The sequence below is a fragment of the Crotalus tigris genome, unplaced genomic scaffold (assembly GCF_016545835.1).
Source record: "Crotalus tigris isolate CLP2741 ecotype Arizona unplaced genomic scaffold, ASM1654583v1 scf7180000017736.1026742, whole genome shotgun sequence".
In the NCBI taxonomy this organism is placed as follows: Eukaryota; Metazoa; Chordata; class Lepidosauria; order Squamata; family Viperidae; genus Crotalus; species Crotalus tigris.
Genome location: NW_024096602.1, coordinates 750,000 through 763,744, shown reverse-complemented (window position 1 = coordinate 763,744; position 13,745 = coordinate 750,000). Strand labels below are relative to the sequence as shown.

The window sequence follows — 13,745 nt, the reverse complement described above, 5'->3', positions numbered from 1 at the left end:
GATTATTTTTTATGATGGTACTTTAACAGATCCCACATACCTTTTCACGGTCTCATCTGTAAGACTTGGCTATAAATGATAATGCTAAGAGGACTATTTGCATTTCCTTGAGGGAATTAAAATAATTGCAAATACATATATGATTCTCTCTGCCATTACAATAAAAAATAAAGATATATTTACCAGACAGAACATGCCACAATAGACACCTTTTGTTTCAAAATCTGAATCTTTAAATCCTGCTGTCCCACAATTACGTGTGAGAACTAGATTCATCTTCTCCACTAGTATGGGACCATCTTAGATGCAAATGTGGATTGTGTTAGAAATAGAAAACAAAGACAAAAGAAAACAAAGACAAAATTGGTTTTCTCCAACTTATTTCAAATCCCTATTTAAATATGGAACCTGGGAAATTTGGGTCACGCATCATTGCTGGGGTGACACAATGACCTCACAAAGAATGATATGAATACAATCAATAAGAGCATTTTCTTTATAACTGGGTGGCTTTTCCATAAATCATTTGGATCAACAAGGAGCGCTGCCTTTCCCTTCACCTCTTGTGTTACGCTTCACCCAGATTCCTCCCTGCAACCGATCTGAAAGAGGGCGACGAGGCTGCTCTTGCCACCAACATTTCCATCTCTCTCTGGTGACCCTGGGCCACGTGGCTGAGTCGGAAAATTAAGTTGCCCAAGTGGAGCTGGTTCAGCTGTGGCCTTTTATTTCATCAGAGGCAGGCAGCGCCAGCACCCCAGCTGAGCTACTTGGGAGGCATGAAAGGTGCAAGAGGTTGGACATCCGCAATGCAGAGGTAACTGAAACCAATCGGGCTCCGTGCCCCATTCATTCATTCATTCATTTCCAAAGCAAATTGTGGAGAGAAAAAAATCTTTTAACACTTGGCTACAGATTGTCTGCTGAATTCTCAAGCTGATAAGGCATTTCTGACCCAAAAAAGGCAGGGTGATATAAATCCTGCAGAAAAAGGCTTTTTTTTTTTGGTTCCACTAAAAAGTCGGTCCGTGGAGAGGGAGCAGGGCTTTCCCAGAGATCTACTTTCAGAAACAGCCGGCAAGGCTGCGTCTTTCTTTCCCCGCGTCAGGCCGGCTTCCTCTCTCCAGTTCAGGCTCTTCCTTCTTGTGCTTTGGCGCTTTGCCTGGCAGTGTCCCAAAAGGCAGCCCAGGCTCGGTAGCTACAAGCCGAAACCCACCAGAACGCTCTTACCAGAACGCTCCTCCGCGAAAGCCAGGTAGAGAAAGAGCAGCTGCACTGGTGGAAATCGGTACTGGGTGGACTGGGCATCTTCAGAGGAATGGCTGAAATTGGCATGGAAGAGGAATTTAGGTAACTGATGCTCATTTTTCTCCGAGGCTGGAACACAACGCGTGCACGCGCGCGCACACACACACACACACACACAGACGCACAACCATCTGCCAGAAAAGCAGAGTTCTTAAGCTTCATGTTCGTACTTGGAACTTCCCGGCCTTTGTGATGTACTTCACACCTTTGAATGGTTTGTATTTTTCTCCATACATGTCAAGGCGGTTTACTTTCAGTCCTGAAACAAATAATGAAGAGGTATCTGAACAGTGTATTTCAGTAAATCACGGGAGAACTGTGACTGTGGAATGAAGCTCTTTCGGTTCCCCTACTAGCCCTTGATGGGGAGTACAGCAATGTTTTCCCAGGGAAGGTTAAGCTGGATCATCAACCTTAAACAGCCACAAAATGTTGACTGCAAAAAAAAATAAAAAGGAAAACCATCATGCTGGAAAACTTCAGGCCTAGAGGAAGACCTGGAGGCTCCGACAGCTGAAGAGGACACTGAGAACATCAAGTTTAATCCCAAGGCCACCAAGGACTTCCCTGCCTCCTCGGTGCGTGAGTTCGAGCAAGCCCGGCTGCTGACGGCCGCCTCATTTCTCCTCACACACATCCCAGAAAGGCAAGTCCAACCTCACCTTGGACGTTTCGATACTCGATAGTCTATCTGGAAAACTCTACAAAGGCTGGGCCTACTGCAACGTTCTGTTGCAGGTTCCGTGCAAACCAAATATTGGCAAGAAATAAAAGGATTTGTGTTTGCAACGGGTGGGGGCATTTATCCATGCATGCACAGAATCAAACAACCCTGCATGTGGGGAACAGCTGGGCTGGCAGTTAAGGCTATTCTGAACCTCCTTCCAATTACGTTTCAGTGTATAAAACAGCTCTGGAATTTGGTATGTTGGCATCATATAATCTTATTTATTATGTTAAATCGGCCACTACAGAATTTATATCAAAGTCTCCCTATGCTGAGTGGGAAGCCCGTCTTACCTGAAATAGCCAGTTGCTGGATCTTGAATTGGATGTTCAAACTTGGGTTCTCCTCTGGCTTTGGAGCTCCAGACTGTAAATTCACCATCCCCTTAAGAGCTGGCAGCTTCTGAGGGATGATTTTGCCCACATCCCAGGTTAACACCTAAACAATCATCAAAAATATTTATACAGTGTTTTGAAACCATTCTCTCTCACTCTCTCTCCCTCCCCCCCTCACCAATCTCACAGTAGACCTCACAAGGACAAATGTCAGTTATATTTCGACCTCTTCAAGATCTGAATAGAACAGGAATTCTTTATTGGCCAAGTGTGATTGGACCCACAAGAAGCTTGTCTCCGGTGCCAAAGCGCTCAATGCTTACAAGCCAAGGGATCCCACGAGGGCCTAATCTGAATAAAGGCAGCCCTCAGCCGACACCACCGTATCCACGGGAAGAGTTTGGGAACTCAAGCCGAGATGCCTAGTTTGGAGGACAGAACTCGCCTTAGTGACGGGATCAAATGTGTAGTTGCCTTGCGTGGGCATCAGGTTCATGTTGAGTACAGCCTTGGGCATGTGAACAGTCACGATGACTCCTTCCACAGTCTTCCCCATGTTCTGTTTAGGCCCGATGGTGACATCAAATCTCCCAGGAGATGAATTCTCTTTGAAAGTAATGGCATGTTTCACGTACACTGGAATGGCCACCAAGCTGAAGCAAGAAGAAGGAGACACTAATTATTCAGGAAGCATCTTACACTAACTAACAAGCGATCCTCCAAAGCACCAAAAGGCAGAACAAGAAACAACGGCTGGAAACTGACCAATGAGAGAAGCAGCCTGGAATTAAGGAGAAACTTCCTGACAGTGAGGACAATTAACCAGTGGAACAGCTTGCCACCAGAAATAGTGGGCACTCCATCACTGGAGGCTTTTAAGAAGAGACTGGACAGTCACTTGTCTGAGATGGTATAGGGTTTCCTGCTTGAGCAAGGGGGTTGGACTGGATGACCTCCAAGGTCCCTTCCAACTCTGTGATTCTATTCCGTTCTGTTCTAATCATTTTTCAAAATGGATGCATGTGCTGGAGTTACGGGAGAGTAGTGCGCAATTAGAGGGTTCCTTAACTCATGGGCTCCCCCTAACTCCCCAGCTCACTAGGAGTTGGGTGGAGTCGGCCTGCTCCTCCTGCATCCCTCCTTCCCAAAGTCACCAGACGGAACCGGCCCAGCCTGCCTATCACGAAGCCCAGAGAAGATCCAAGGAACCAAACATGAAGACCTGCAATCCCCCCTCCCCCCCAAAAAACTGCCCTTTTCTTTTCTTTGTTCCTCGGAAGGGTGTCTGGGGCAAAGCCTCCGATCCTGTAGCCCCCAGACAGGCCTGAAGGGAAAAGAAAGGGCCGCTGGGCTGCCTGTAGCCGATGCAGGGCAAAACCTTAGCAACTCTTCTGTTTTTCTGCTTGAGCAGAATATAACAGGAACGCGATAAGACACAACTGAAGACAAAGCTGCTATTCATCTATCTATCTATCTATCTATCTATCTATCTATCTATCTATCTATCTATCTATCTATCTATCTATCTATCTATCTATCTATCTATCTCCACCCAGACACCACAAGGCAGGCCTGGACTGGTCCAAACCACCCAATCGTGTCCTAAATCAGATAAGCCACGCTGGGCAAACACGCAGCGTCCCCAGCCAGGCAGCTTCCGTTCCTTCTTCCTTTTCCCAGGGACCCCCCTGACCCTTAAGGGGGCTCTCCCCGTACATCTGGCTCTCCCAACAAACTTACTTCTGAGAGCTGACTTTGTAGGAAATCAGCCTGAAGTTCCCATCGGGAGGAATGAAGGAAAGGAGCCTCTCGGATTCCCAGCGCTTGAACCGAATGCAAGGGTGGAAGCTCACATCGTCCAGGAGCCTCGGATTCTGCAGGAAGCCAAAGCGAAACTCTCTCTCTCTCCACAATTTAGTGTTTTGGGACAGAATGAAACAGAGTACGTGGGAAGCCAGACATCAGGAGGCTGCCCCTGCTGGTCTCCCCCCCCCCACCCTGTGCCGGCCATCTCAAGGACTGAAGTGCAGAAGGAATTTCTTCCTCCGACGGAGCCCAAGCAGAAGCCCCCCCCCACACACACACACAAATCAACCAACCGAGTTCATTTCTGAGAAAGAGACTTCGAATACGGCACAGGATTCTCCACCCAGGGCGAGAGAAAGAAGGCGATGGCAGTAGGAGAGTCCCTTTTGCCTCCTTACATTGGTGTAACTCAGGGAGACTGAGGCCTCTGGAGCTCACTCACAAAGAAACTCACGTCTCTCCTTCTCTCTCTCATAATCAGCCCTGCCCTGTTCCCCACGTTTCCTCCGAGCCAGATCACGACAACAAATGAGCTGAAAGAAGACTGACGTTGGCAGCTGTTTGTCTTTGCACCCAGTCCCAGGTCTGAAACTCTGCCTCCCCCCCCCCCCCCAGTCAGGGCTCCGTGGAGATTCTCCCTCATTCAGATCACGGTTGCCCCAAAGGTGCTTTTTCTAAAGGCAGCTGGGCTGTTTGTTTTCCCTCCAGAATGGAAGAAGCTTCTTGGATGAGAAGTGAAACATCTTCGAGGAAAAACAAAAAGTCCAGTTGCACCTTTGGGACCCGTTTGTCCAGGCATTATAAGGGACCATCCTTCAAGGCTTCCTTCCTATCACATATTAAAAGCCATTTTATGACCTCGGTGGCACCCGCAGCGCTGGTCTCTGTCCAACGAGATATACAAATTTTGCTTAGTGGCAACCTCTGGTTTCCTTCTGATGCAGGCAAGACACAACTCCAGTGCAGTGCGACGAAGGCCTGTTTCAGGGTTTATTCTTTGTGGTTTCTCCCACAATAAAGTCGCACCACCCTGAACAAGGACCCTGGTTTTGGAGGAGAGAGAGGGGGAGGACGGGGGCTTCTGCTCTGCTTGTCAAATGAGGCCGGTTTGATTTCTGGAATCAGAGGCCTTCCGTGAAAGGAGGGGGACTGAACAGGCTCCCCTCTGTGGCCCTTTCTTTTTCCCCTTGAGAAAAACAGACGGGCGTTTTTTTGTAGCAGAGCTTGAGGGGGGGGGGGCATCTTCAGCTAAGCTTGGTCCCTAACCAAGAGGCAGAGGCCCCACCAAGGATTCTGAAGGCCTCCTTCCCTCCCTCCCTCCGAAGAGAGGCCCAGTTTGCTTTGGGAGAGGACACAGGAGGCCCCTAAGGGACAACCGCATCATCACTAGACAAACCAGAGCCAGCCAGACCCACTCAGTGACAAGGGGGGGGGGCTATTCCCCTGCCAACCCCTTTCCCCTCCCAAAGGCTGCAGCCGCCTGACTGAGGGGCCTCCCAGCATGCAGGCTCCAGTGGCCGCAGACCTGTCAAGGGAAGCCAAAGAAAGGGGGAGAATCCCCAGGAGCTGCTCGCTAAGCAGATCAAAAATGGGGAGCATTTTTGAAATCCTGCACCGGGGTGGAGAAATTTATGCAGGAATGGAAGCGAAGCAAAACCTTCTGCTTTCTGGCCCCTAGGAAGACTCGGCTAGGGAGCCCCCCAAGGGCGCTTTCCCCGGGTCAACGGTGCAAAACTCCATTTACCATGAAGGAAAGGGAAAGATCCGGCATTCCCGAGAGCTTGACGCAAGCATCAATGACCCCCTGGATTTCGGCAAAGACCGTGGAGCCTGCGGGAATAAAGGAGAGGTTATTTGGTCACGGGGTTAGGGTGCTGTCCTAGAAACCGGGAGACGGTGAGTTCTAGTCCCACCCTAGGCGTGAAAGCCGGCTGGGTGACTTTGGGCCAGTCCCTCCCTCAGCCCATTCTACCTCGCAGGATTATTGTGGTAGGGAAAATAGGACGAGGAAGGGGCATTCAGTGTGTTTGCTGCCTTGAGTTATTTAAAAAAACAATAAAGGTGAGAAGTCTGTGATTTGCACGATTTCAGACCGGGGGTGGGGTGGGGGTGGGGGAAGAGCCCGTGGTCTTCGTGTTAATTGAATTGCTGAACTCGGTCAGGGGATGAACCGCAACAGCCAACGCAACTCTTTCCAAACCCTTCCTATAGACACAATTCTGTTAAGTAAATTTTGTATTTAGTTTATCTAACTCTGTATAAATCCTGTATTAACTTTTATTTCTGTCCTGGAAAATAAAAATGCCTTCTTCTCCCCTGAATGGGCAGAACGTTCCAGAATCTCGGGCCACCACGGAAGTTGGCTGCCCTTTGCAAATTTCTTTGCCGTGAATGACCTGCGCCCCAAGTTCCCCGAGTCAAGGACAATATAATTCCCCAACTGGCCTTCCTTAGGACAACCGTTCCTTTTTTTTTTGCCTTAGCCCTTCACTGCAGCCATCTTCAAACCATTTGACCCCAGCACCCCTTTTCTCTATCTCGGGGGCCATACGGGGCCCCACCAAACAAGCTCAGACTAGGTTGTTCACACTCCAGGGACAATTTCAAACTGGATTCTCAAATGACACATATACAATTACAAATTGCCCTGTTACCCACCCAACCCCAGGATATGTCCAAATTACCCTACTTTAAGAACCGCTGCTTTGCTCTCTGTGTTTTGAGTCCAGCTGAGAAAACCCATTCAGGTTTTACTAAGAAATTCCCAGATTTATTAAAAACGGTACGTTGCAATATATTTTCCTTTCCCATACGCAAAGCTTAACAGGTATGGCTCCCTCCCATCTTTCACAGCTACGTCTGCAGAGCCCTTTACCAGATTTGTCTATGATGGCATCAATTTCTTCAATCACATCAAAGTAGGCCTCGTTATTTGTGTACTTCACTCCTGCCCTTCGCCAGGGAATGTTGGACAGCTGGCCGGTTGGAAGAGTGTCCCCCACATTGCTGCTGCCTTGGGAAGACAAAGAAACAGTCCGTAAGAAACATACGCTCCGTTAAAAAAAGGCAGCGGCAGCAGCAGCTGGCTAGAAAAAATTGCCTCCTAACCAGAAAAAACTGCAAATAAAAATGCTGACTTTTTCTGCTCTAGTACTGGGGGGAAGGAGACAAGGGGACTGATAAACGTGTATCTGTTGCAGGCGTAAGTACCTAGTTTGGAATGTAGAAACAGACAAGGAAAATTACACGGTGACTATCCAGAACTAGCACCAAACAGATGGCTTGGTTCAGACAGAACACCACATGGCATTAATGTCTTCTGATGGCCTATTGGTTAAGCAGGAGAGGTGAGCTCTTCCAGTGCCGTTCTTAAGGCAGGTCTTCTCCTGCACCCCTCGGGATGAGTTCAGGAGCAGCGTATCTTCCACGGGCGTTCCAGTGCCTCTTTGAGCTGACGATATTGCGGATCAGTAGGAGCAGGGGAACAGCTGGACAAAGTGCTCCCAATACAGAAGAACAGCCACCAATATTAAAGATCCACCAATAGAGCTTTGGAAAAGGAAGGCCCGTCGCTTTTTCAGAGGTATCTGAGGATATCAAATAGCCAGCAGGCCCTGCTTTCCAAAGTAGACTCTGCACGGCCTCTCTGGAAGGTTGTAAATAAACTCAGCACTCATGGAGTAAAAGTATAAGGGGGGAGGAACTCCTTAGGTCATCGGTTAATCTGAACAAAGGTCAATGAGCTCTGGACAAATCCACAACTGGCCCTCAAAGACCTCCCGCCATTTGGAAAGTGCAAGTTCACACACCCCTGTTCAATTACCAGACTGTTACGTCCTGCAATCCAGCCAGAGTCGCCCCCTATTGGGGAGACGGGTGACATACAGATTTAATAAACGAGGCAGGAGCCGTACCTGTGATGGAATTGACCACTGAGCGCAGGATGGTGGGGGGTTTAATGAGCTCCTTCAGTATATTGGATTCCGTGGCCAGGGGGAAACCGTTGTCCAGCATCTCTTCAAGAAGCTCGTACACAATAACAACATTGTCTTTAATGGCAGTTTCGGAACATTCTCCAAAGTAATCCTAAATCCACAAAGAATACAAAGAAGGTAGTTTATTCCAGTTAATAACTCTACCTGCACTTAAAAAAAAAAAAAAACAGGCTTCCGCCAGAAAGACAGCTCCTGTAATTTAACATCCTTTCATCTATTCAGACAGTATGGATTCCCCCCCCCCCAGGGCTCTTCATCAGAAGGTGAAGCATGTAATTATTTTGGACACGTGTTCGGTAGAGACCCAGCTTCCATGGATAGAAATTGTATATATCCTGATGGTTACACAAGCCCTCTCCCCAATGCTGCAGAAGACTGCTGTTAAGTAGGAGTCTATAGCTACCTGTAGCTATGGGGATACTCGCAGGTTCCATCGTATTGTCTGGCTAAGCCTAAAGTTGCTCAAAACTTTTAAAAATTAAGACGGCATAAACACAATGGACACCATTCAACCTCCTCTGATTGCACACAGAGGCCTATGTCTACCTGCTAATGTCACTCTCGGAGCATTCAGTAATGCAGCTTTGAAAGAAAACAATTTTAGTGAAAAAAATTCTACCTCCCTAAATAGACCTGAAATCTGTTTTGGTTTACGCTCAGCAAATACCACTAAAATAATTTGACACGTTTTGCTGGAGGAAGAAATCTAACCCTAAAACACCGATTCTTTGTGAGGTTGGCAAATTCCACTTTGGAAAAACTGAAAACGTGGGGTTGAATCAGGCTGCCTGTATGGAGCAGAAGATAAGAAAGTCCCCAACCTTCCACCACTCCTGCTCCTTCCTCGTGGCTGGCGTTTCCCCTGCTGCCAAGAAGGGAAGCCAGAGGCTTATAATAGGACAGCAAGACTGGGTTAGGCAATCCGAACGCCTCTCGCCCTCATTCTGGAGATATCTGCTGCCAACAAGGCAGAATGAAATCCGAGTTCCTCAAGACAAAGTTATAGATAAAATGTTCCATTCCGGAAACTTCAAGTTGTAGTAGGAAATCCTATTGCAGTGCTTAAAATTAGTTACAAATCCCAAACTCCTAATGACCTCTTTTCTAAATATGAGTAGTCGTTCATTTGTTCCAACTAATTTCTGCCGTTCTGTGTGTCCATAATTACAATTTTGTGGAACATGTTCTTAAAACTCAGGTATCTTATTCAGGAAAAAAAAAAAAAACAGCCTAACCACTACGACTGGTGGATATGTGGAAATCATCCAGAGTTTTCAAATACGAACCGGAAGCACGTTTCTCCCCTAAATCCACCCAGCTGTCCTGCAGACCAACCTGGAAAGTATCTGCTACGCGATGGAGGAACTCAATGACGAAGAGAGGTGGCACTTCCGTCTGTATGACAGACACAAAGAAGATTTTGTCTCGGTAGATGCTGATGAGGAAGTGGTGAGGGGTGGGGATGACGGGGGGCACATTCTCCACGTCGGCTGCTCTTTCCTGAGCTTCGAAGAAATAGTCGCACACAGACTGGCAGACAACACTCTTCCAGTGCTTCTCCAAGAATATGTCCCCGGAAGAATTGATCAGAAACAGGCTGTGGATCATTTTCTGTTGGGAGGACACAGGTGCGCTATGTGCATTAGTGGAAAATCAAACAGCCTTGTGCTTCGGGAGAGCTCTCACCCCGTGCTTTATTACAATGACTTTGGAAAATGGAAGATGACTTGCACCAGGACATCACAGATTAACTGGATCAGGGATCTTATTTGTATAACTAATAGATATAAGTATCAACTGCCTTTCAAAGACCATTTGAGAGAGGTTCTCTGTAAAAATCCGTATGACATATTCGGAAACATTCTTTTGGGCAACAGCGATTCATGGTTAGTTATCGTTTTATCGCTGGGTTAGCCGTGGTCTGTGCAAAAACCCTGGGAACCTATACTTTTCAGCTATCGTGCTAGCAAAAGTAGGACCCCAACTTTTCTAGTTCGAAGTAGATTTTGATGAATTCCATGAGGAAAAAAACCAGGAAGACTTCTCTATACCTCAGATCACTACTTTATGGCCGTAGCAGGATTTGGTATCATTGGATCTTTGATCCTGCATAACTCAGCATATGAAAACAAATATGATCTTTAATACAATGATACGGCGGTGTGCTTCTGTGTAAGAAAACCTCCTGCCAGATGTCATGCATTTAGCTTCTAGTTAGATCCCAACCACAATTAGAAATGAATTGAGAGTGGAGAGAAGCATCACTCCTGCTTGTCTAGGTGACACCCTCCTCCATCCAGAGAAGCAGATTGTAGTTCTAGTCTCAGACTTGTAGTGTTCACTTCCTTTCTCTTACAGAGTCTGCTGAAAAAACAAAACTTGACGTAGAAATTCATGTTAAACCCTATTTTAGGGATGGCCTGATTGTGGCTCAGACTGTGTGAACCCAGCCATCACGGCTTTTCCAAACCAAGAGGGAAGCTAATAATGACTGAACAGATTACTGTAACTATGTTGGATAAGGCTCTCTGGCCCCTTGTACATAGAATAGCTGGGACTTTCCAAGGTCCAACATTCACCTCCTCATAGCACACTGCTTGAGCTTGATGTGTCCCCACCCCTGTGAAAAGTCCAGGAGAGGGGGTTACTTTTTCCTTGTCCTGATGCACTCCAAATCAAAAGTACAGACACAAGTACACAATGTCCCAGTTCCCCTATCATGCCAATTCATGTTTGGTGAGAAGCTAGGATAAGCTTCATGTGACAAGGCCTTCCACAGCCAGCAAGGATCCAGGAGACAGCAGTTTGCTTTATCTTTTCAGGCATTTATCAAAACAAAATTCCTTAAGCAAACGGGAAGCCTATCCCAGTGCAACAACTGAGCTTTTAGGGGGGGGGGGGCAGGGCTAAACCTGCCTCCCAATTTCTTAGTGATCACATTTCATTTCCCAGTTGTGCAGAAGAGGTAACAGATACTCAGGAAGAGACACTTGGGTTGTGTGGCTCATCATGCACATTTTATTACTGCCCATCATTATGAGGGACTTAACATTAACAGAGATTTCTGCCTGGATATTGACATCCTGGTTTAGGAAAATGGATCTAGAAACTCCTGGGTCCAAATTGTGGGGTTGCCTGTCCTGCCAGGCCAAGGGCAGTCTTTGGCTTAGAGACCAGCCCTTCCCAAATCTGGGTAGATTATCCAAAACCGGGGGGGGGGGGGAATCCTTTTTTCTTTGGGTAACACCCCCCCCCCCACATTACCCAATTACAATAGGAAATTTAAATTGACCTAGAAGCGTTTTACCCATACTGGGTAAAATTGATCTGGTGGATTTTCCCCCTCTGGAACTGCCTCCTTCGAGACCCACAGGGAGGTTTCCGATCCCAACGTGGCTGCAAACGGCCATCGTGGTTAGAGAGGCCACCGGGGCCCCCACAGCAGCCCCGGGACCGCCCGATGCTGGCTTCCCACGGAAACAGCTTAAGTCGGCTGAGCTTTTCCATCTCTCCAGGCCCGAAACGGTTCGGGCGGAGCAGCCCAGCTGCAACCTGGAGTGCAGGCCCCCGGGCCCCCCCCGCACCCACCCCCGCCTGCCACGCCTCGCCCTTTGGCCCCGGTCTGGCCCCGGTTCACAGCCGCGCCTTCTCGGAAGGGCAGCCGGCCTCGCTTCCCTCCCCGCCCGGCTCCACTCGGGAAGCGGCCCGTGGCGGCGCCCTCCGAGGCCGCGAGAGGTCTCGCCCCTCCCTCCACACACCGGGGAGCCTCGCCGTGCGCCCGGACGCCCCCCCCCGCGGCCCTCCGAGGGCGGCCCGAGCCCTCCCGCCGGACTCTGCCCGGAGACGCTCAGGGGACCTCGCCGGTTACCTTCCCCGCGACAGCCGCGCCCGCCCGGCGAGGAGACCGACCGGCCGACCAGCAGGAGGAGGGGGAGGAGAGGGCAGCGACGCGGCCCAAGATGGCGGCGGACCCCGCCCCGTCCCCGCCCCCCCGGCCACGCCGGCCGCCCCGAGGAGGAGGGCAGGGCGGCCGGCCTCGCCGCAGGGAAAGCCCCGGGCTCTGCCGCCCCTGCCCCTCCTCCTCCGCCGGAGACCTCGCGGGACACGCCGCGCCTGGGCCTCCTCCGCCCCGCCCCCTTCGCCCCGCCCCCAGCAGCCGGCCATGAGGAGGGCGGCAGCGTCGGAGGTTCCGCGCGCCAAGAGGCCGAAGCTGCGGGACGAGCCGGGCCGCCTCAGGTAAGCGCGCGACCGGCCCCGCCTCCTCCCGCTGCGCCCGCCCGGGGGACCCGCTCGGCTCCTCTGCGCGGCCTGGCCCGGCGGGGAAGGCGGCGGCGGCGGCGGCGTCGCCCGGATCCTCCTTCGCGCGCTGGGGCGGCGGGGCCGGGAGGGCGGCGGGCGGGGGGAAAGCGCCCCCCCACCCGAGCGGTGGCGTCCCGGTGGAGGGGCCGGTCTCGGTTCCCCTCGGGCTCTGCGTGGAGGGCGACACACGCGCACGCGCGCACTTGGTTCGGCCACCGGGTGGCAGCGCCGGAAGGGACCGCCGAGGGCATCTAGTCCAGTCCCCTCCTGCGCAGGCAGGGGACGCCGCGCCCTCTGATCGGTGGCGCGAGGACTTTTGCCCAAGCCAGAAGAGGCCTTGGAGAGGCCCTTCTGGCTGGGGCAAAGTCTTCGCCTCCCCCCCACTTGCCTCTTTTGGCAAAAAAAGACAGATGCAGACCCGGAGCCCCCCCCTTCCTCCCCCCCCCCGGGATGTGGAAAGCGGCTCTTCTTAGCGGGCCTTCCGGGGAATTGCATTCACACGACCCGTGCAAAACGAAAGCCTGCCTGGCACCCACCTGGTCCTCTGTGAGCTGGGTGGTTTCCTTGCAGATGTTTCATGACCCAACTAGGTAACATCCTCAGTGCTGGAAGGAAGTGGGGTTTGCGGCGTGGAGAAGAAGGAGGTGGTCCTGGGTGGTCTCTGAGCTGCGTGGTTTTCTTGATTTCATGACCCAACTAGGCAACTTCATCAATGCCAGGAGAGAGGTGGGGGGCTTGTGGGGAGGGGAGGAGGGGGCCAGAGCGGCCTTTGAGGCATGTGAAATCACGGGGCACAACCAGGCCTTAGCAGGGCAGCAGGTGGGGCTTCGCTTCCGGTTTCTGCTGTGTGTGGGGGGGTCACCCTGCAGCCTGGCCACTTGGGCTAGTAGGGAAGCTGTTTGATTTTTTGTATTATAAGGAGACTGAAGACATAATTATATACGGTCATTATATGGTTGCTACAACAACAGTTCTAACAGTGGCCTAAGACTTTTGCACAGCACTCTGTGTGTGTGTGTGTGTGTGTGTGTGTGTGTGTGTATGTACTCCAGCTCTGAGCTCTAATTTAGCTCATATCCCAGAATAATGAATCATTCAAACCATAACTTGTTAAAGTGTATCAATAAATTTATGAAAAAACATTGCAGTTCCCTTTTTCAGCTTGGCAAAATCAAGCCTTGCTCTTTTCCCCGCCGGATCGGATCCTGGGGACCTCCACCTGAGGCCGTTTTAGCTGGCTCCAAACCGTGGCAGGCTGAGGTGTACCGTACCTGA

The 13,745-nt window shown here is 50.4% G+C and overlaps 2 protein-coding genes across 2 annotated transcripts in view; one reads left to right on the top strand and one right to left on the bottom strand.

Annotated features, from left to right (window-relative positions):
* Positions 1-363: 363 nt before the first annotated feature.
* On the bottom strand, positions 364-12,160 carry AP3M1 (adaptor related protein complex 3 subunit mu 1). The gene is made up of 9 exons (XM_039339645.1): positions 12,040-12,160; positions 9,507-9,782; positions 8,091-8,262; positions 7,052-7,189; positions 5,921-6,006; positions 4,111-4,244; positions 2,816-3,023; positions 2,329-2,473; positions 364-1,567 (listed from the first exon to the last, which is right to left on the bottom strand). The coding sequence occupies exons 2-9, from the start codon at positions 9,777-9,779 to the stop codon at positions 1,467-1,469; spliced, it is 1,257 nt and encodes a 418-aa protein (XP_039195579.1). The 5' UTR covers positions 9,780-9,782; positions 12,040-12,160; the 3' UTR covers positions 364-1,466.
* Positions 12,161-12,251: 91 nt separating this feature from the next.
* Positions 12,252-13,745, top strand: part of ADK (adenosine kinase) — a 124,574-nt gene continuing 123,080 nt past the window's right edge. Inside the window, exon 1 of the mRNA XM_039339647.1 lies at positions 12,252-12,407. Within this exon, the coding sequence (XP_039195581.1) occupies positions 12,334-12,407 (74 nt within the window). The 5' untranslated portion in view covers positions 12,252-12,333. The remainder of the gene's footprint in view (positions 12,408-13,745) is intronic.

What these genes read in the sequence shown, in the direction of transcription:
- AP3M1 (XM_039339645.1), bottom strand. Translation starts at nt 9,779, where the DNA reads ATGATCCACAGCCTGTTTCTGATCAATTCTTCCGGGGACATATTCTTG. An exon ending in GCGTAGCAGATACTTTCCAG is followed by an intron (nt 8,263 to 9,506) that starts GTTGGTCTGCAG and finishes TTGTGGATTTAG; the next exon opens with GATTACTTTGGAGAATGTTC. An exon ending in CCAGCAACTGGCTATTTCAG is followed by an intron (nt 1,568 to 2,328) that starts GTAAGACGGGCT and finishes TATTTGTTTCAG; the next exon opens with GACTGAAAGTAAACCGCCTT.